This window comes from Narcine bancroftii, chromosome 2, assembly GCF_036971445.1.
Source record: "Narcine bancroftii isolate sNarBan1 chromosome 2, sNarBan1.hap1, whole genome shotgun sequence".
Lineage (NCBI taxonomy): Eukaryota > Metazoa > Chordata > Chondrichthyes > Torpediniformes > Narcinidae > Narcine > Narcine bancroftii.
Window position 1 is genome coordinate 318,578,888 of NC_091470.1, and position 23,365 is coordinate 318,602,252.

The following is a 23,365-nucleotide window of genomic DNA, read 5'->3' on the forward strand; positions in this document are numbered from 1 at the left end:
GAACTAAGAACTCATACCCCGTCTTCCAAATGAGGTTTTCCACAAGCTTGCCAGCTTGTCATGTTCCAGTCCCATCTGCTGCTGCTGAATTGTAGAATTGAATTCTCTCTCTCTCTTTCTCTCTTTCAGAGAAAAAAAGCCTGTTTGACTCTCTCTTCTTGCAAAACCACAGGACCTTCCTAGAAGAGCAAGCTGCATTCAGACAGACTGCGGCTCCGGACCTAATCTTCCGAGTCCGTTCATCTGTTGCTTTCCAAAACAATAATTCATTACTCCACATCATGTCCAATTAAAACCTACTTGTGAAGTCTCTTTTGGCATTCTTCATAGTTTTTGCATAGGCACTCTGAGCCTGGACTGTCTGGCTTGAGCCAAGCTCTTGCATTTTAAATGAGATCTGTTTTGAAGTGTTTGCATTTGTTTGTGACCTACACTAAAAAAAACCTGCCATAATTCATCTCCAATAAAACATATCTATATACAATATAAAATATAACATAATCTGTCAGTTCCTGTGTTTCTGCACACACTGAAGAACCATGACACTTAATTGTGCCTCTCTTTTGTGCATCTATCCAGCATGAAAAAAACCTTTCATGGATGTTTTGATATCAATCTTTGACAGAAGTCAAGCCCATCAGAAAATTGGACCAGGCATTCCTGTTTAAAACTACCCATCAGATATATTTTGTATGTCTGATGATGGCAGTGATTTAATTACAGAAATTGGATCACAGTAAAAGAGTAACAAAGGTAAATGATCTTCTAGGGCAGTTTCTTGGGACTGAGTGAAACATAAAAGTCTTCAGATGCTGTGAGCGTAGTAAAAATACAAAAAAATGCTGGAGGGACTCAGCAGGTCACGCATTTGCATGGGAGGTAAAGATAGATAAACAATATTTTGGCCTGACCCCTTCTTCAAAATATGGATTGAGAATAATTTATTTTTGCTCAGGAGTTGAAGATTCCTGTGGATAATTTCTTTTAAAGTGGAATGATCATTTCATATGGTCATGACCGAGTGAGGTCTTGGTTCAGTGGCAAGGAGTCAAAGACAATTGAAAATAAGGCTCTGCATTCACCAACATGCACCCACACTCTACGTGTAGTCTGACCACACTCTCACCATTAATACAGCATATAACCTTGTATATCCTCTTTCCATCAGCTTTTGTTACTTTCTGCCTGTCTCTCCCCAATCTCTTCCCTCATTCTCCTTATTGTTGACCCCTTGCCCTAACTGCTTTCTTCAGTCTATCCATTGCTCTCCATCCCTCTTAGCTACCTCTGCTTCCTGCCCATCCAGCCATCCTTACCCTCTTGTTCCTTGCTGCTCTCCAATTTCTCATTGCTGTTTGCTTACTCTGTCTAAGAGTGAGGCCACCTACATTCTTTTCAGGAGTGGTTACCCATTTGCTATTTGCCCTGCGTACACTGGTCCCAGAAACTATGTCAGCTAAAGCCTGCAGGTTAGCACAAAACCACTGAGATCTCTTTCAGAAAACCTCAGAAAAACTTCATAGAATCAAACATCATGGAATTAGGCCCTTCTACCTAACTTGTCCATACTGACCAGAATGTTCCACCCACACTAGTCTCACCCTCCTGTCTTTGGCCCAATTCCAACTAAACCTATCCTATCCATGTATCTGTATTATTTTTTCTTAAACCTTGTAAAGGTACCTGTCTCAATCACCTCCTCAGGCAGCCCATTCCATACACTCAGAAACCCTGTGTAGAAAAAAAAGTTACCCCTCTGGTTCCTGTTAAATCTCTCCTCTCCTCACCTTAAATCTAAGTCCTCTTGTTACTGATTCCCATACATTATGCTTGTTCTTGCAAGAAGAATGACTTTACATGGGTTTAACACTTAACCTACTTTATTTTCCTTGAGCTGCCTCAACCGACTTCCAACGACAACCCCCATCATATGTCACTTCCAGTTTCTGCCCAATAGTGTGCATTGCATGTTGGGAAATGTATTTCTTATTTACACACATAACATATATTTCCCCTTTTAAAAAAAAAACAAACAGAAACACAATACTACGTTGACATAACAAAAGTATCTACATTCTGTGGCCATTCTCTTTCCATTCAGCAACTTTTAGTCAATCTCTGAGGTGGTTTAATAATCCTTTTTGGTCTGCTATGTGTTTCCACCAGAGTTCTACTTGCATTTGCTGCATTAGACTTAGTGTCTTTCTGTGGACTCTGAACCACATGTTCCTTTTCTTCCTGTGCTGGACCTTTTTGCGTAGTGACAGGTGATGGGCTATGATTATGGATTGGAGCTTGTGATCAGAGATCAACATGGTCCCTTCTCAGAGATGTCCCTCCTTCTGTTTGGACCTGATACAAATGTAGATCTATTTCATCTTGCGCATATCCTGGAAATGTCACGTACCAGAATTGTGATCACATATTCGCAATGGAACTCCAGGCTTCAGGACTGGTCGGCTTTTGGCAATTTTATCATCATACTGTTTCTGTTTTATTTTCTCTTCCATTTTAGCCTGTTTGACCTTGTGTGCTCCTTTGGGCGTCAACAGATTTTCATACTTTGGAAGACTGGTCCATATGCCAGTGCAAGTTTTTCTGGATTCCCCGACCACCTCTGAGGTAGGTCAGGAACCAGGTTGGACCCTTTCAAATCACCATGTAACTTGGGTCACTAACCATGTAAATTGCCTGCTTAATCCCATTTTACATGGCAGTTTGAAAGGGCCTAGTGTAATGGATAAATATTGGGAGGATTTTGGTAAGATTAGTGGGTTACATACATACACACATTTTAAAGCAGATTTTATTTGAAAGACTGAAGAATTCATATTCAGGAAAATTGCAAAAACTATGGAGAATGCTATGCACATTTCACAAGTAGGTGCTAGTTGAAATGACATCATGAAATGAATAGACCATTGTGTGCTCACAGAAAGGTCACTCCTGGGTTTTGTTTATCTAAGACAACAGATGGAAACAGAAGGATAACTCCTGTTGTTTGCTGAAGAAGGTCAGGTTTTTTTTCCAAGTGAGAGAGTCATATAGGCTTTCTAGCAGTCTCAGTTGGAGAGAGAGAGAAGACAACTTCAAGAAGCTCTCACAGCTAGTGTGTGTGACACTGAAAGCAGCTGAACAGTGCAAGCCATTAAGCTTGTTGAAACAGAAAGTTGCAGAGTGGCGGATGGTTGGAAGTGCTATCTGTCTGATGTTTCTCTTGGAATAAGTGGAACAGAAAGGAATCTGTGGTAGCCTGAAAGAAAGAGGTTACCACCTGGAGAACCCTGATGGGGTAAGTTTCATCAGCGAGACATTGAGGTGACTAATGGTGGTACCTCAGTTGTGGAAATCCTGGAACAACAAATTTCTCTCTGCAAACCCTATAAGAATCTTCCTGAGCGGTAAATTTACCTGTCGAGCACCAAAACCTGGTAAACTTCATACATGTTAAATTCTGTGCACAGTATAAGAATTGCCTGCAACCAGAGAACTTGGAAGAAGGAGAAGTGAGGTTGAACTGTGAACCAAAGAACTTTTCTTAAATTTACACACACATTACATACATGTGTGCTTAGAATTAGAAGGAAGTTAATTTGGGTTAGTTAAGTATAGGGACAAGTTAAAGTTTGATTCTGTTTTCATGTTTAAAGTTAATTAAAAACTTTTGTTTAAATAACTACTTGTCTTGGTGAATGTCTATTCTTGCTGCGTTTTGGGGTCTTGTGTATGTCAGGTAAACATCCAAGCCCCTCAAAGATATCTGTGTCCTCTTCCACGAGGGTTGTGTGCTATTCTTTGGTCTGTGAAGCCACCATGAGAACTCTTTTCACCCAGGTTGATTTCTTCACATGCACTCAGACCTAACATTAACTGTACTCTCCTTTCTATAATCAGTAGCTCTGATTTTAGATGCCACCCTTTGTGTTTTAAGATCACTATACAGCCCCCTTTTATTGGAACATTCTCTCCAGTGTAGCCTGTCACTTTTAGTTTCATAGGATAAATCTTGCTCTTTATGGTGATGTAATCGTCCTTTCACCAGATTCACCTGGGCTCTGGGGCTGAACTTAAATGGAATCACTGTCTCATTCACAGCCATGGGAACGATCTCTTCCTTTTTAGCAGCAGCAGCAGTGAATCCACAAAGAATTTCTTCATCCTCTGGGTGCACCTTTCTCTTGGGAGCCCCTGCATTGCAGCAAATGGCAAAATGATTCTTCTTCCCACATTTATTGCAGGACTTTCCATCGGCAGTACTCATCTTTGGAATATGTTCACCTCCGCACTTGCTGTATTTACTGTTTGAGCCTACCTCTTTGCTTTGTTGTAGCTTTGGGAAATACCTAGTGCTCTGCTTCTCTGTTTTCATCACGTACACTGTTGCGTCTATCCTGTGCAGCTCCTCAACTTGTGCTCATGTGGTCTCTGCTGCCCTACACATATTCACAGCCTTTTCCAGATTCAAATCTTTTTCACCCAACAGTCTTCCTCTAAGTTCATTATCTGAGATTCTGCAAACTATTCTGTCTTTAATGAGTGAATTTTTCAAATCTCCAAATTCACAGGACTTACTGAGTATGTGAAACTCGGCTAAATATTGGTCAAAGCTCTTACTTTGTTTCTGTCAAAGGTGAAAAACTTGAATCTCTCAAACATGATGCTTTTACTTAGAACGAAATACTCCTCAAATTTTGTCATCAGGTTGTCCAAAGTGAAAAATGTCTCATTAATTTAAAAACTGTGATAGATGTCCAAGGCATATTCATCTATCATGTGAAGAAACACAGATGTTTTCCATTTTCCAATGGTTCCTCCCATTCCACTAGCATCTAAATAAATGTTTAATTGCTATGAAGCGTTTCCAATTATCGGCTAGATTGCTGGTAAATTGCATCGGTGTGGGAGGACTTAACTTATCCATGCTAACGAACGATTGTCTTCTCTTACTCACTCACACACTTCTGACACCATGTTATGCTTGATCTTTCAAGAACGACTTTACATGGTTTCAACTCTTAACTGACTTTATTTTCCTTGAGCTGCTTCAACCAACTTCCAACGATAACCCCTGTAATATGTCACTTCCAGTTCCCAGCAAACATGTGCATTGCATGCTGGGAAATGTAGTTTATATTTCTTTGGCTTGGCTTCGCGGACGAAGATTTATGGAGGGGGTAAAAGTCCACGTCAGCTGCAGGCTCGTTTATGGCTGACAAGTCCGATGCGGGACAGGCAGACACGGTTGCAGCGGCTGCAGGGGAAAATTGGTTGGTTGGGGTTGGGTGTTGGGTTTTTCCTCCTTTGCCTTTTGTCAGTGAGGTGGGCTCTGCGGTCTTCTTCAAAGGAGGTTGCTGCCCGCCAAACTGTGAGGCGCCAAGATGCACGGTTTGAGGCGATATCAGCCCACTGGCGGTGGTCAATGTGGCAGGCACCAAGAGATTTCTTTAGGCAGTCCTTGTACCTTTTCTTTGGTGCACCTCTGTCACGGTGGCCAGTGGAGAGCTCGCCATATAACACGATCTTGGGAAGGCGATGGTCCTCCATTCTGGAGACGTGACCCATCCAGCGCAGCTGGATCTTCAGCAGCGTGGACTCAATGCTGTCGACCTCTGCCATCTCGAGTACTTCGACGTTAGGGATGAAAGCGCTCCAATGGATGTTGAGGATGGAGCGGAGACAACGCTGGTGGAAGTGTTCTAGGAGCCTTAGGTGATGCCGGTAGAGGACCCATGATTCGGAGTTTACACACATAATAACACACTGTACTTTGGGCAAATGGCTCTGTGTTCATTTGATCTATTCATCTCACGATTTTGTATCTCAATGAGATTATCCCTCATCTTCCTGTGTTCCAAGGCCTTCTCAACCTATCCCTAAGCTCAAGCCCAAGTCCTGGCAACATCCTTGTAAATTTTTTTCTGTGCCCTCTCCAGCTTGACAGCATATTTCTTGTAGCATGGTGACCAAAGCTGAAATTTGGCCTCATCAATGTCTTATACAACTGCTAATGTCTGCCAACTCCTACACTCAATTCTCTGATGAAGGCCAATATGCTGAAAGCCTTTTCGACCTCCCTACCTACCGGTGATGCCACTTATAAGGTACTATGTATGTGTATCCTAGACCCATGTTAGTCCTGACAAAATTCCATTGCCTACCTGCCCAACTGATCAAGATCCTGCTGCAAACTTTAGCTACCATCTTGCTAATCATGTCATCTAAATTATCGATAGAGATGACAAGCAGCAATAGCCCAGCATCTAACCCTATGGCACACCACTCGTCACAGTTCAGAAGTCTGATAAAATACCTTCCATGAATGAACTCTGCTTTCTTCCATCTATTTTGCTATTTCACCTTGTATCCCATGTGACCTAACCTTCCAGAGCAGCCTGCAGTGCAAAACTTTATCAAATGCCTTGCTGAAATCCATATATACATCTACAGCTTTGCCCTCATCATCCTTCTTAGTCACATCTTCAAAAACTTCTATTAGGTTTGTGTGACATGACCTTTCAGTTACAAAACTATGATAATTATCCATAATCAGCCCTGGTCTAAGTGCATGTATATCTTCTATCTCCGAATACTCTCTAGTTACTTACCCACAACAGATGTTAAGCTCACTGTCCTGCAGTTCCCAGGCTTTTCCCTGCAGCCTTTCTTGGAAAAGACGCACACCAATTACCACCCTCTAGTCTTCTGGCACCTCACCTGTAATTAATGATGATTCAAAAATCTCAGCCAGTATCACTTTCATTTCCAGTGCATATTTAATTAATAAGCATGGATTCATTCTGCATGAGTGAGTGCATCTCACTCGCCCACCAACTTAACCAGCAGATATAAGGTCACACTTATTTACTACTTTTATGTCCAATGAGAGTGGTCACACTCTCCCACAGAACTTTACTTACTTGCTTTAGCCTCTACCTGCTGAGACGTCAGTTTTATTTACACCAACCCCTCTTTGTTGATTTATAATAGAACCATCTCCTCCTTAAATGCTTTAACTGCTGATCCACATTCTTCCCAGTTATTTCTCCACCTACTTTAAACTAACTTGGTCCCTGTCAATGAAATCCCCTTTATATAATTTTATGACATGAGTTTCAAATGCAATTTTCTCACCATGAAACTGAATTTGAAATTTGGTATTTGCAAAATAATTCATTGCACAATAGCCCCAAACTGCACTCTCTCAAGGTGTTGTCAACCTCTTTTAGTCTTCAATGCTACAAGGTTGGCAGGGAGAAGGTGGATGGAAGGCAGGCAGTTGGTGAGTAAGCCACTTGCTAACTACACTCAAGAGTTAGGATGTGTCAGAGTTCGAGATTCCCAACAGTCAGGCTGAAATATGCATTATTGTCTATTACAAAGGCCTCATGTTAATTTAGAAAGAAACATGAGGTAGAAACATGGGGTAGAATTCTTTCCTTGTTCATTGCCTGACACATAATAAAAAATAGTTTATAATAAAGTTACAGCTTTCAGAGTATTGGACGTAGTCTGGTTATCCATTAATAGGAAGGGTGTCATTAAGCTGGAAGAGTTATGAGAATGCCATTCAGACTGGATGGCTTGAATTAAAAGGCAAGGTAAGATAGACTGGGATTGTTATCCCGCGAATGTAGGTGCCTGAGGGGTGATTTTTATAATATCATGAAATGCCTAGATGTAGTAAATAGTCATTTTTCCAGGGTAGGGGAATCTATAATCAGAGAGCATAGATTTGAGGTGAGAGGGGAAATATTTTAAAGAGATATGAGTGGGTAGTGGATATATAGAACAAGCTGCCAGAGGAAGTGGTAAAGGTGGGTACAACTACAATGCTTAAAAGACATTTGCTCAGGTACACGGACAGGAAAGGTTTCCATATAGTCCTAAAACAAGCAAACTGGATTAGCTTGGTTATCATGGACAGGTTGGGCCAAATAGCCCATTTTCGTGCTGTTATCACTAAACAAGAAAGATTATTGCAATGCCATAGCCAAATCAGATTAATTTGATGGAAGGAGGCAATAACATAGAAATATATTAAAAATATCCTTCCCCTTTTATTCCCCATGTTAATTGTTTCACGCTGGAAGAAATATTCCACTGCCTGGAGGGAAATGACATGCAGTACCATCAGATTAATGCCTAACTTCATACTGAGCTATAATAATAGTGGCTAAGCCTGAGGTATTTGCATCGTCTTGTTAATTGCTCAGACATTTAAAGTAAAATTTTCTTAAAGGAGCTAGAACATAGAACACTACTGCACAGTGCAGGTCCTTAGGCCCTCGATGTTGTGCCAACCCACATATTCCTTAAAAAAATAAACTCTCCCTACCCTGTAACCCTCTATTTTTTCTATCAATGTGCCTGTGCAGGAGTCTCTTAAATGCCCAAAAGTTTAAGCCTTTACCACCATCCCTGGCAAGGCTTCCAGACATTCACAACACTCTGCGTTAAAAAAACTTACCCCTGAATTTCCCTCCCGTCACTTTGTACCCACGACCTCTGGTGTTTGCTATTCCTGTACTGGAAAACAGGCACTGGCTCTCCAACCTATCTATGCATCTCATAACCTTGTAGACCTCTATTAAGTCTCCTCACATCCTTCTATGCTCCAAAGGAAAAAGACCTACCTCTGCTAACCTTGCCTCATAAGCCATTTTTCAATCCAGGTAACATCTTGGTAAATTTCCTCTGCTCCCTCTCCATGACTTCCTGTAATGAGGTTACCAGAACTGAATACAATATTCTAAGGGTGTAGAGTTGCAATATGACCTCTCTACTCTTGAACTCAATCCCCCTATTAATGAAGCCAAGCATCCCTTAGGCCTTCTTAATTTAATCCATATTCACTGTAAGCAAAGGATCAATGCTCCAAAATGATATTGAGGAAAAGAATGTGAAGTGCCAATTGCACACAGTAATTTTAGATCTTTCTTGAGGTAGGGTTACTTATCAGTTAATAGTGAAGTATTCTCCAGAAGGAACAAAATTTAACTCTGCAATTACTATGGTTTGTGTAGATGTAGCTACATTTTGAACTTGGGACTTAAATATAAACAAATCCAAAAGTTGTAACAAGTTGGGTAATGGGCGAAGGTGGAGAAATTAAGTAGTTCATAATTCTTAAAAAAAAATGGTTATTCCCATATGGAACAACTCTTTGCTAAAAAGATGAAGCACCTTTCAGTAATAGCATCAATGAAAAACAGTAGACTTGTGATAGGGAGATTTGGAAACCAGCAAAGGCTAACCAAAGAAGGAGAAAGTATAAACAGGAGCAAGTAAAAGCAATCCTACAAACTGAATGGCCTGTTTTGTGCTGTAGTGTTCTACAGTAGAAACGGACTGTAAAATCCTTTTACATAGAACATAGAACAGTGCAGCTCAGGAACTGGCCCTGATGCCAAAATCAAAGTGAAACTCTGCTATTTGCTTGTGATATATATTGCTCTATACCCTTCTGTGACAGAATATGTTGTGTTTTATATTGTACATAGATATGTTTTTGGGAGATAAGGTGTGGCAAGTTTTTTTTAATAAAGTGTAGGTCACATATAAACATTCCAAAACAGATCTCATTTAAAATACTGGAGCTCTGCTCAAGCTAGACAAACTGGCTCTGAGAACCTTTGTAAAAACTTTGAAGAATGCCCAAGGGACTTCACTAATGGATTATTGTTTTGAAAAGCAACAGATGAAAGAACTCATTAGAGCTACAGTCTGTCTGAGGGCTGCTTGGTGTTCTAAGGGTGTCATATGGTTTTGCAAACAGAGAGAATAAAACAGGCTTTTCTCTGAGTGAGAGAGAGAACAAATTTCAGGTCAGCAACAGCAGGTGGGACTGGAACAGGACAAGCTGGCAAGCTTGTGGAAAAATCCCATTTTTGAAGACGGGTTATGAGTGCTTAGTTCAGCCTGGTTGAAGCCCTTGTGGTCCATACAAGAGGAGAGGACTGGCTGCTTTATGTTTCACTTGAAATAAGGGAAACAAAAAGGAAATCTGTGGTGACCTGAAAGAAAGAGGTTATCATTGAGAAAACCCTGATGGGGTAAACTTCTTTGGCAAGACACTGACGTGGCTGATTGAAAGGAATCAGTTCTGTGGGCGTCCAGCAAACAACAAATCTCTCTCTGAAAACCGAAAATAACTTTCCTGAGTGGTAACCATTTACCTTTCAAGCACCAAAGCCTGGTGAAATTCATTAAATGTTCAACTCTGTGCACAGTATAAGAATTGCCTGCAACAGTGAACTTGGAGGAGTGAGAAGTGAGACTGGACTGTGAATAAAAGAACTTTTCTGAACTTACATACACATTACATACATGTGCACTGAGAATTAGAAATGGGTTGTTAGGTTAAGTAAGTTAAGAGTGATAAGTTAAAGTTTGATCTTGTTTTCATGTTTAAAGATAATTAAAAACAACTTTTGTTTAAGTAACCATTTGTCTTGGTGAATATATATTGCTGCTGGGTTTTGGATCCTCTGGGGTTGTAACACTTCATATTCATGTGGCTCTCTAGAAGCCTTTTAAATGTTACTATAGTGTCTGCTTTCTCTTCTGCTCCTGGTAGCCCATTCCAGGCACATGCCAGTCACTCTCTGTTTAAAAAAAAATTGCCCCACACATCTTCCTTAAACTTGTCACTCCCTCATTTTAAAAGCATGTCCTTAAATGCATGTGACATTTTTACCCTTACAAAATTATTTTTACTGTCTAGAGGTTAAATTACATTGGCAAATCTGGTCTCCTGGGATCAACTGGAAGGGAAGATTGAGACTTTCAACTTTACTTGGGTTTCCAGAAGTATGTTCAGGTTCACAAGTCAACAGTTGCAAACTATGAAAAATAAGATGTAGGAAAGTCATTGAGACTGGTATAAAAATATTCAATAGACAAGGAAGTGAGTCTAGAGGACTGCAAATGTTATGTTTCAATATAGATTTATAACCTCCTCAGGTAAGTTAGACCAAAGAGAAGTAACAGGTTATATTGATAAGGTTAATATAATGGAAATCATACACAAAGACTGCATAGTTTTGTTGCCTCAGGTCAAAGCACATGGAATCAAGGGAAAATTAGCAGAAAGGATACCATATTAGCTACAGAGAATGCAAATATAAAGATTAAAGAATCCCAGACTTAGAAATGATGAGACAGAGTGTTCCTCATAAATTATGTTTGTGACCACTATTGACTACAATGCTTGGCTACCTGCACAAATTACATCATCTCTTCCTGAGAGTAAAAAATTGGGTGTGACAGTTAGCACAATGCTATTACAGTGCCAGTGACCTGAGTTGAGTCAGGAGTTTGTATGTTTTCGCTGTGTCTTTGTGGGTTTTCTCAGGATGTTCTGGTTTCCTCCTATCCTTATACACGAATGGAGATTGTAGGTTAACTGGAATATTTGGTGGCATAGGCTCATAGGCCAGAAGGGCCTGTTACCATGGTGTATGTCTAATTTAAATTTTCCCAATGAGATATCTACTCTCCTGGTTTATACCATTAACCTAAATAAATGGCAATGAAATCCTCTAGCCACAATTATAAACAAGCAACAGAAACAGCAAAGCAAGCCACATTGGTCTTTAAGTCCATGATATCATTTGCAAACTCCATTTTGAAGACTGGTTGAATTCTGAGTTCAGTCTGTTCAAACCCCTTGTAGTCCTTACAAGAGGAAATGGCTGGCTAAAGTGTTTCTCCTGAAATAAGGGAAACAAAGAGGAACTCTGTGGTAAACTGGAAGAAGTTATCATTTGGAAAACCCATGATGGGGTAAGTTTCTTCGGCAAGACACTGAAGTGACTGATCGGAGGAAATCAGTTTGTGTGTGATCTCTCTCTGAAACCAACAAGAACCTTCCTGAGCAGTAACCATTTAACTTTGAGCACCAGAGCCTGGTGAATATTTTTAAATGTTAAATTCTGTGCATAGGCTAAGAATTGCCTGTTGCAAGTGAACTTGGAGAAGTGAGAAGTGAATAAATGGAATGTGAAACAAAGAACTTTCCTGAACATATACACATTACATATATGTGTGCTTAGAATTTGAAGGGGGTTAAGTTTGGTTAAATTAAGTTAATAGTATAAGATTGATCCTGTTTTTATGTTTAAAGAAAATTAAAAGCAACTTTTATTTAAGTAACCATTATCTTGGTGAATTTCTATTGTTGCTGGGTTTTGGAGTCCTCTGGGCTCGTAACAATCACTACTGACAAAATGCTCTTCCAAAACGATGCTGTATGAACATTCAAGTAACATTATTGGACTTACTAGCTTCACAGATTAGATTTTTTCAGGTAAGCAACTCTGTCAGAAAGTAAACACAAAAATCTGCAGACACAGTGGCTGAAGTAAAAACACAAAGCTGGAGAAACTCAGCAGTCAAACAGTGTCCTTTATATAGCAAAGGTAAAAATACATAACCGATGTTTCAGGCTTGAGCCCTTCATCACGATATGAAAAAATGTGGGCAAGCATCTAAACAAAAGAGTATGGGGGAGGGGTGGACACAGTAGCAGGAGGTGAGAGGTGGAGAAGGGAGGGAGGGAACAGCAGCAATGAAGGGGAGAAGGGATGGCTGGGGAAAGGGAGGGAGAACTGGAAAGGGGAAGGGAAGGAGGGAGGGAGATGTCCAGAGCAGGTTAGCAGAAATCGGAAAAGTTGATGTTAATGCCATGTGGCTGGAGAGCGAGGCTAGATGGATAATCAGGTGTTGTTCCTCCAAGTTGTGGGTGGACTTTGTGGGACAGTACTGAAGGCCATGGACAGACATGTGAATATGAAAGTATGACACAGAACTGAAATGGTTGGCTACTGGGAGTCTCTGTCAATGGAGCAGACAGAGTGAAGGTGCTCAGCAAAGTGATCTCCCAATCTACACCCAGTCTCCGATGTAGAGAAGACCACAAAGTGAGCACAGGATGCAGTAAATCTGTCCTGTAGATACATAAGTGAAGCGTTGCTTTACTTTAAAGGCCTGTGTGGGGTCCCGGACCGTGGTGAGGGAGGAGTAGTGGGCATAAGTGTCGCACCTCCTGCAACCACAGAGGAAGATGCCGGGGGGGGGGGGGGGGGGGGATGTTGGAGAGGGATGAGTGCATGAGGGAGAAATGGAGGGAGCAGTCCATACAGAAGGCAGAGAGTGGGGGGGAGGAGAGGGGAATATGTGTCTGGTAGTGGAATCCTGTTGTAAGTCCCATAAATTCTGGAGGATAATATGTTGGATGCGGAGGCTGGGGGGGTGGGGGGAGTGGTAGGTGAAGATAAGGGTGAAGATAAAGGTGAAGTTTCTATGTTTGTGTGTCTGGGGGCAGAAGGGACATGGGCAGATGAGTGGAAACAATGTGATTTGAATATGTGAAGGAAGATTGCTCAGCTAGTAATATGCAATCTTTATTCATCTATTTTATCAGTTGTTCTCATTCAATAGGAATATCTACCTATAGGCCAAATATTTTAAAAAGCTCTTTATTTCATTAAAGCGAAAGACTGCAAGCACTGCTTAAAGATCACTTTAAAAAGTTCAGTCATTATCATTATTGCTTCTTATATAAACATTTCCAACAATAGAGTCTACACATCCAAAGTTATTTGGGGCATCTTTAAATGAACATGAAAGACAATATAAATGACACAGCATCTGCAGACTTTCACGTTTCACCACAATACAAATGCAACTCATTCTTTCTCTTAAGCATTGCAAACAAAAATCAACCAAGAATGATTAAAAAAAACAAATGAACAATTGTAATTGTTAAAGAAAAAAGCTGCTCAGTATCTTAATCCACAATACAAGATAGACTGTGTTTATTGCTAATACATATACAGTAGTCACCTCAGAAACCATAAAACTAGAGTGGAAGCAAGTCAACCTCCACCCTGAATGAGTGCTTAATAGCACAGTGGCAAAATTAGTAGAGCTTTCTACCTCAAAGTAATCCGGGTTAAATCCTGACCTCCAGTGCTGTTATCACTAACAGCACTTTCTGTGGCTAATTAGTGGTTTGCATCTTTCAGCGTAGCTTCTGTATTTCTGTTCATAAAGTCTTTTGTGGACAATAGTTATTTACACATCTACATCTGCCTCCTGAAGAGTGTTTCTGATCTGAGAGAAGGCGATTGGGGACTTTTCTTCATCATGATGAGAATTCTGTCTTCAGCAGTGGAGTCTTCCTTGGAAGACCAATCCCTTTGTGATCACTGAGCTCACCAGTACACTCTTTCTTCTTAATGATGTTCCAAACTGTTGATTTTAGTAATCCTAAGGTTTGGGCGATGTCTCTTGCTGTTTTATTCTTGTTTTTCAGCCTCATCATGGCTTGTTTGACTTTCATTGGCACAACTCTAGGCCTCATTTTGAAAAATGGCAACTACACGCTCCAAAGGTGTTCAAAAGTTTGGAGTCAAGCCTGGTTCTCTTATACCTGCACCACTGAAGCAATTAAACATACCTGAGTGCTCACAAACACCTGTGAAGCCAAATGTCCCAAACATTATGATGCCCTGAAATGGGGAACCATGTATAAAGAGTGCTGTAATTTCTACATGCTCAAACCAAATTGTATACAAATAACCTTTAATAAAATCTGGAATGTGCACTTGAATCTTGTGAATTGTTTGATTACAAATTTAAAACTGTGGAGCAGAGGGGCAAATAAACAAAAAAAAAATGTTTGTCCCAAACATTATGGAGACCACTGTAGCTTGGAATATTTCACCTGCAGGTACACATTCAAATCAAGCTAGCCATTAATCATAGGAGCAGTCTGCACTGAGAAAGGTAGATGAAACAGGTAAGGAAATAAATTGCAAAAACAATTGGGATATAAATTAAAATAGAATTACATTTCTTTAATGTAATTGGCATCTGAATATTTGCCTTTCATACTTTTATCTTAAGAAATTTATAGGGTCATGAGCATTTTTATTCATCATACAAAAATGACAGACATTATTTCCTCACTCATATAACCATATAACCGTTTACAGCACGGAAACAGGCCATGTCAGCCCTTCAGGTCCGTACTGGTTCACTTGAACAACTCCACTAGCTCCTCCGCAAACTCCTGAGGAAGTAGAGGCTTTCTTCATCCCTAAGTCTCCCCCCCACCCAACCAACCCCCCCTAAAATACACTACAGAATAAAATAGAATATAACTTTATAGATAAACAAAAGAAAGATCAAGACCAGGTTTGCAGAGAAGTGTGCCCAATGGTACAAGTCCCCCAGTGCTATTATCTGAGAGGATCACCAACAGAGGTAAGTCGAAATCTCACAGATTACACTGGACAACAATTTTTATAAAATGTTTGCTTCCTGAAAAAAATTGGGAATTATGATGGACAACTTCAAGATGAACACAAGATAATTTTGTTGTATCATGTAGGAAGTTGGAGAAACATTAAATGAACTTTTATTGAATTTAGCACATTTAATCTCATAATGCTGACACATTGCGTTAGTTCAATGACTTAACAATGTTCTGCCGGTGATTTTTGTTTGTACTCGGCATCTGATGCCTCTCGTGTCAGTGTCCAATGTGATTGATTCAAGTGGTTCTGATACTGCTTTTCCATGGTCACAATCATGGTGAAACCTTACACCATGTTCGTCACTGACTGCCCCAAGATCATTAGGGAAAAAGTTCAAGTGCGAATGCAGGAAATAAATTCTCAATGACATGTGGCACTTCATGGTTTTGTGTGTTTGAAGAGAACTTCAAATATGACTGGAAATCACAAAAATAGGTTATATTTTAAAAATGTACATGTTAGGAAAATATTAAGGTGATTTTTGTGATCAGCCATGAAAAAATCCATAAAATACATCCAAAAATGTTCAGGAAGCAAAATCTTCTTGTCCGGTGGTATATTTATAAAACACAGAAGCAGCCTCTGCTGGCTCTCAGACAAATCCTATTGCACCACTTACTTTCACTGCAACCAATGGACTCACACATGCCCATTGATACACCCCTAAATTTCTCACCAGTACCTGAGTAGCATGTTTTTGGGGTGTAGAAGCATTCAGAAAAAAATCATGCTAATAGGAAGAATGTGTAAACTGTACAGAACTGAAACGGGACACTGGAGCTATGTGATAACTACACTGTCTGCAGTGCTACTGTCACAGCTATTCTGTAAATAAAAAAGCAAGGTTACTGCAGGTAAACATGGATGTCAGGCAGTTCTTCGGGATCAAGGATGACCAACTTCTCACAAAAATAAAATACTGCAGATACCAGAGATCTGGAATAAAAACAGAAATGAAATACTAACCTGGAACATTAGCTGATTTTCTTTTCACTCAAGCTGGCTGACCTGCTGAGTACTTTCACTCAGGGTTCTGAGGTGATTGCCGAGTTCTATGGGTGAGTTTAGAAAATGTGTGCTCCTTGAGTACGTTCCCTGGGTTCGGCATGCTTCCTTCACAGTGATCTTATGCCTTCATGAATGCTCTTTTTGCATTTTCGATGGTGACAGGCATGAATTGAACCATGAAGAACATACACTAATACCTCTTCCTTCTTAGAAATCTAAAAAGATTTGGCACGTGGAGAAATACTCTATCAAATTTCTTCAGGTGTACTGTGGAAAGGATACTGACTGGTTGAATCACCGCTTGCTTTGGTAATTCAAATGCCTAGGAAGGCAGAAGGCTGCAAAAGCTGTAAAGCATGGCCAGGTCCATCACAGGCTCTGACCTCCCACCCATTATGTGAGGAGCTACCTCAAGAGATAGCCAACATCATAAAGTTTGCCTATCACACTGATCACCTCTTCTCACTGCTACTTTGGGAAGAAGGCACAGAAGAAGCCTGAAGCCCTAAACCTCTAGGTTCAAGAACTTTTTAATTTCCAACAGCTACCAGGCTCATTAACCCCCTTTTACTAACCTGATCATAAACTATTCCAACACCACAAAAAGGCATGTTTGCACTTTTAAAATGCCTCTTATTTTCTTGCACCAATGTAATTGTCTACAGCAGACACGCCAAACAGCTCAACCACTTTCACCTGAGCTGTCTCCGCTGACTCCTCCTCATGAGGTGGCAGGACAGAGTCCCCGACATGGAAATCTTGGAACGTGCTGGGCTCTGCAACGTCTACACCCTCCTGCTGAAAGCTCAAGCCAGGTGGGCTGGACATGTGGTCAGAATGCCAGACAGCCGATTGCCTAAGCAGCTGCTGTACAGAGAACTGTGTCAGGGATGGCGTGCAGTCGGGGGCGGGGGTGGGACAGAAGAAACGTAACAAAGACTGTCTCAAAGCATCCTTCAAAACCATGGGTGTCGACATTAACACGTGGGAGACGCTTGCCCTTGAGTGTCCAGCTTGGTGCAGCAAGATCACCACAGGAGCCCGTGCAGCTGAAATCAGGCGCATAATTGAGGTACAACGAAAGCTTGCTGTGTGCAAGGCCCGAGAAGCATCCACTGCCATGACAGCAACCACCCACTTGTGTCCCACATGTGGGCGAGCCTTCAGGGCCCGGATTGGCCTCACCAGTTACCTCCGGACCCACAGCCACCAATCTTCCATTTGACTTTGAAGCCATGGTCATCTTCGACTACGAAGGACGAACAATAACAACAATAATTGTAAATATTATCTATCTTTCACATTTATTATCTCTTTCAGTCAGGCAATTTAATGTATTCTCTTGAAGTTTTTTTTGTTCCAAAGTACGTGAGTGTAGCAAATAAGAATTTCAGGCACATGTACATTGTACTTTTGTGTTTGACAATAAATTCATTATCATTAAGATTTTCCTCTGTCCTTCTAAAATGTCTTGCCCTAAATACACCTCAGAGGAAGGTACTTGTTTAGGGAGCACGTTGTCAGACATATAGCTAATGTATAAAACTCACTGGAGCTCATGCAAGATGATTGGAGCACGGATGATGGCAATGTTACCCCACATTGGCCAAGTCTCCAAAATGATTTGGAGGATTTTAGCAGTTTGAGGTGCCTATTTAGGTCAAGATCCTGCATTAGACTTGTGTGAGCCCAACCACAACTGGTCTACTTAAGAGATGATAAAACTAGAAAAATGTATTAATATTAAACTCAAATACATTGTTTTGTAAAACACTTTTTTGAATAATTTATTCCATTCTTAAATTCTAGTCAGAATATTACAAAAGTGAAGTTATTACATTCGATTAACTTTCAAGAAATTTCTATATTCACAAACTATTAGCGGCACAGTAAATTCTGGGAGGAATGATCTGCCCACATGGGAGCACGTATGGATCTGTAATGGACACCAATGGAATTAATGCCAATTGGAAAGGCCAAAGCAGCTGGAAGTCAAGAAAGATGGAGCAAGGGGCTAAAATATATGGGGAAAACAGGGAGCTAAACAAAAAAGAGATTTCTACGTACCACTGCTGGTGGCTCTCAATTAAAAGTTTAAGTTGTCTTGCAAATATATTTTAAGTGTTGAGTCTAATTGGATATCATAACCAGTTAGGCAGCTCTGTGTAATGGCATTGAAATGTCTATGGGATGGTAAGGCATTCCTGCTTAAATTTTTAATTCTTGTCCAGCCAAGTGGGGGAAATTCATATTGCTTTTGTACATTTTAGAATAATGTGATCAGGAGATGCACTTTTGTTTTTAAAGGGTGAACAACAAGAAAAAAAGTTACACAATAGTTTGAAAATATGGGTGAAGTACAGGCAATGGGCTTACTTTAATCATGAGGATAGAATACACATTTATTTGTAAATAACAACATCTTTATGTGCTTATTTTTTGTCATTTGCTGTAATGACAAAATTGTAATTGATCCACTTTATGAAAATTAAACCAGGTATCATCTGTTCACTAAAAAATATGTAGTATATATGAGAAATAAATGGAAAAAAACTAAACTTAGCATGCATAATGTTATTTGACAATTGCTGGTTAATATTTTATATGTCAGGATGCATTTGAAATTCAAAACCATACAATTCACGAAAGGCAACTTTTTGTTGTGGCATCTCAGTAGGATGATCTCGGAGCAGTGAGAAAGTCCATTAAAATCATGTTCACATTCATAATATGAGAAAAATCCGCAATCTATTTAAACAATCTTGATTGGTTTTGCTCCATTGTTCATGGTATTCCCCCCAAAGGCCTTGTAAGACTAGGGTGTCCAGAGGTGAGCAGTACATTTCCTGCTTATGCTATGAACTGGCGAAAGTAATCTAGTTCTCAGCATGAGAAAATAAAACTAAAAGTGCGTCACAGACATAGAAGCGCACAGACCTGCCATCAAACACAATGCTGCCGTCTTCCCCTTAAGGTTCCATGAGACAAAGAAGTTCAAGGCCTTGCAGAAAAATCTTAATCACTCTGATGGTATTCCTCATTTAATTATGTCCATTTGTACAAAGGTGGGAAGGAGAAAAAAAACTCTTCCTTGGAAGATTGTTACCTGCACATCATTTCCTTTTTCTGTAATAATGGATGATTGGCAAGAGAATGTTGTCTTTGTAAGAAGACATTTGGCATACAATATATCCTGGGATCTTCTTCATTCATTTATGTCTGATTCACTTATTGAGGTATAAATAAGTAGGGCTTCTCCAAGCATACCCAAAACGAGACTAGGGAGAGAACAAATAAATAACAGTCCCAACTCAACCAGTGTAGCTAAAAGGCAAAAGAAAGAATGATTCTGCACCACATGCACAACAAAAATTCATGAATGGGGAGATATGGTGAAAGATCGAGATGTGCCAGTTGGATTGGGAAGAGATTTATTTGGAGCCTAAAAAAAAGCACGTAGTTATTTGGCCACATAGCTAAAACCACATGTGTATTGTGTATTTCTGCCAAAAGCTCGAAACCTAATCCCCACACCACCCACCCCCCCCCCACCCCGCCACAGACACCATTAACTTTGCAAGTTTCCATTACTTTTTCGTTTTTAAATTCAGATTTCCAGCATCAAAAAAATTGATTGACATTATGTAGATCAGTTCTGGCTTTCCAATTAAAAAAAATGACCTGTTCTCCTCTCTGCAGCTCCTGACAGGTTAGATCCTGTGAATTAATTGGCCCTTGTATGCCAAATTAAGTTGTCCTCACTGTTTCAGTATTTCTCTCTGTTGCTTCAACTGTGTTGTTTCTAGTCAGTCCCACTTTATGGCTATCACTATTTCTTAGTCACTGCGGCATTCATCTCAGTTGCTGACAATGGGGTATTTCGCAGTCACTTTCAGACAGAATACCCCCCTTACATGTTCTCATTGTTCTCAGCCATTCAAGGGGTAATACCCTCTCAAATGCTACCATGAAGCCATCCTCCCTCCCTCACTCCAGGCCTGGTAAAGATTTTCAGGAAGATTCTCAGAAAGTGACTGTAATTTATCTGAAAAATTTTCCAATGAGAGAAACCATGGAAATAATGAGTTTCAATCAGGAACAAGAGGCAAACAACGCTGTTCAGTTGTTGAAAGCGCAAGCAAAAGGAAAAGCGACAGCAAGATAAAAGCTCTACTGCCTCGCAGCTAGTTCTTGTCTGTAAAAATCTGGAGTGCTGACATTACTGACCTCCTGCAATAAAATTGGCCTCCAACTACTTCTGCTTGAAATAAGCAACACAAAAGATGCTATAACTGACAACTTTAAAATGCAAATATAAATCAGAAGTGGATCTTGTTCTATCAACTGAAACAAGTCACTGCTGCTTTATATTCTGATACTTTACAACAAAGGTTCTCAACCTTTTTCTTTCCACTCACATACCACTTTAAGTATTCCCTATGCTATAGGTGCTCTGTGATTAGTCAGGGATATGGGTGGAAAGAAAAAGTTTGAAAATCACTGTTTTAATATTACCTAACTGACTTGTTATGTGCACGGTTTAAAAACTCCAAAGGAAATGGGCCAAAGACAATTTTTAATCAAGCAAAATATTTCAGTAACAACTAAGTTTAGAGCAGTGATTCTCAAGCTTCCCATCCCACACACATACCAACCTTAAGCAATCCCTGACTAATCACAGAGCACCAATGGCATAGGGATTACTTAAAGTGGAATATGGGTGGAAAGAAAAGGTTGAGAACCAGTGCTTTACATCCTAAAAATGAAAGGTAGGGAAGTACTGTACAAAAGAACTGAAATTACAATCGATTTCACAAAACATCAAGTTTTCTTTAAACAGCTTTGGTGTCTTTGCTACTTTCTGCTAAATAACTGTTCAATTTTACATGTAATCAAAATAATCAAAACAGTAAAATATTAAGCAAATTTTCCTCTAATTCTATTGTAAATTATACACATTTTCAAAATGTAAAAAAATGTAATTAACAATTATATAAATTGCATTTCTGACATGTTTTTAAACCAACCCAAAAGTAAACATTTTTATAAAATTTCCAGTGCAGTACTTAGTACAAAACTTTAAATATTAAATAAAAAAACTAAAATTTATAATGCACAGCCAGAGAAAAACTAATCACAACTGACATGGCTTGTATAAATAAGATTTCAATTTTACAAGTTGAATCACACTGATTTTTCTATTGAAATAATTTTAAGCAGCTTTATATCTGATATTCAGTGATTAAGGGTGTTATATTGCTCCCACTAACCAGCATCAAAATCTTTTCTTGGAATAATGTAAATGTTGTAAAAACGCACGGAAATGCTGGAGGAACTCGGCCATTCTTGCACCTTCCATATATTGCCAATATTTCAGATCTGAGCCCTTCTTCAAGGAATAAGCAAAGAAATGATCAGAATAAATATAGTGCTGGCTGGGGAAGGAATCCAGACCAACAAAAGGTGTTCATTGAATATGAGAAGAAAGGTGAGAATTGATCTTGGCTCTATGAAAGGAGAGGGAAACGGGAGGAAAGAGCTAGGGAAAGGTGACAGGGAAAATGGGGGGTTTAAATGAAAGTTGATGTTAATGCTATCCAGTTGGAGTGTGCCTAGACAGATGATGTGATGTTCTTCCAGTTTGGGTGTGGTCTCAGTCTGGTAGTGCATGAAACCATGGACAAACATTTCAGCAAAGAATGGGATGGCAAATTGAAATGGGTGGCCACTGGGAGATCTACACTATTGCAGCGATCAGAGCCGAGGTGTTCAACAAAGCAATCTTCCAGCCTCTCCAATCAGGAAGAGCCCACAATGGGATCACTGGATGCAGATTCACAAGTGAAATGTTGCTTCACTTGGAAAGACCGTTTGAGGCCCCACATGGTGGTGAGGGAGGAGGTGTTTCTCCAGTTTCTGTCTCTCTTCCTGTTCCTGTTTCCTTTCACAGAGCCAAAATCAATTCTTACCTCTCTCCTTGTCATGTCCATTTAACACCTTTTGTTGGTCTGGATTCCTCCCCCAGCCAGCACTCTCTTTATTCTGAGCATTCCTTTTCTTTACTTATCCTTGAAGAAGGGCTCAGGCCTTTATCTCCTATGGACGCTGCAAGACTGCCTGAGTTTCTCCAGCATACCTATGTGTTTTTACTATAATCACAGTATCGGTAGACTTTCCTGTTTCACTTTGTTAAAGTTAAATGTTGTAATCTGTTAAAGATAAACAACACACAGGATGCTAATGAAATGCAAGTAAGATGAGTTCTGCGTGTTACACTGCTGTTCATGTGAAATGTTGCATGATGGAAGGAAATTGTGATTGATTGGAAGCATGTGGAGGTTAGTGCCAAGTCCTGGCTTGTTTCAATACATTATCAATTAATTAATTTTGCACTTACCTCTCCTGTGGAGAAGTTAAGAAACAGTGACAGTGTTATTGAATTTTCTCTCACTAACAGCAGAAAATGTTGGCTCAAATAACAAAATTAAATTAGTTAGATGTTTATAAGCCATAGGTAGTGAGGGACATGAAGTCAGGTGAAAGAAATTAGGACAACCACCACCGTGATCTCACTAAATGAAGTGTTTGAACAGTGTCTGCCGACTGTACTGCAGTTTTATGTTAACTGTGCAGGAAAAGATTTTAATTCAATAAACTGTTTCCAGTAACTCTTTCATTTGCTTCATCTTTCCCAATCATCTCAGAGAATATAACAAGTTGGCTTCTGAAATCTTAAAATTCCTGTATCTAATAAAAAGAAGTCTTAGGCTGTAAGATGCATGCAATCATATGCACACACTCACACAGAGTCATATTCTCCACAACATTGGAGAAATTATTTGTTGATAATTTGATTGGGAGTAGGTATAGGCATGCACAGGGAATTGATTAACAATAGTTTCTGACCAATAGTAAATTTGAATTCCATACTGTCTGTAAGGAGTTTGTACATTCTCCCCGTGTCTGTTTAGGTTTTCCCTGGGGCTCTGGTTTCCTCCCACCATTTGAAACGTACCGGGGGTGTAGGTTAATTG

General features: G+C 39.9%; 1 protein-coding gene across 3 annotated transcripts in view; it reads right to left on the bottom strand.

Annotated features, from left to right (window-relative positions):
- The window catches only part of LOC138755571 (UDP-N-acetylglucosamine transporter TMEM241 homolog), a 198,088-nt gene that overhangs the window by 1,091 nt on the left and 173,632 nt on the right, over positions 1–23,365 (bottom strand). For 2 of the 3 annotated variants that reach the window (XM_069921795.1, XM_069921793.1), the window contains exon 15: positions 18,134–19,609. In XM_069921795.1, the coding sequence (XP_069777896.1) occupies positions 19,537–19,609 (73 nt within the window). In that variant the 3' untranslated portion in view covers positions 18,134–19,536. Of the gene's footprint in view, positions 1–6,605; positions 6,715–18,133; positions 19,610–23,365 lie in introns of those variants that run through there. The other variant, XR_011352398.1, reaches the window with a different exon arrangement.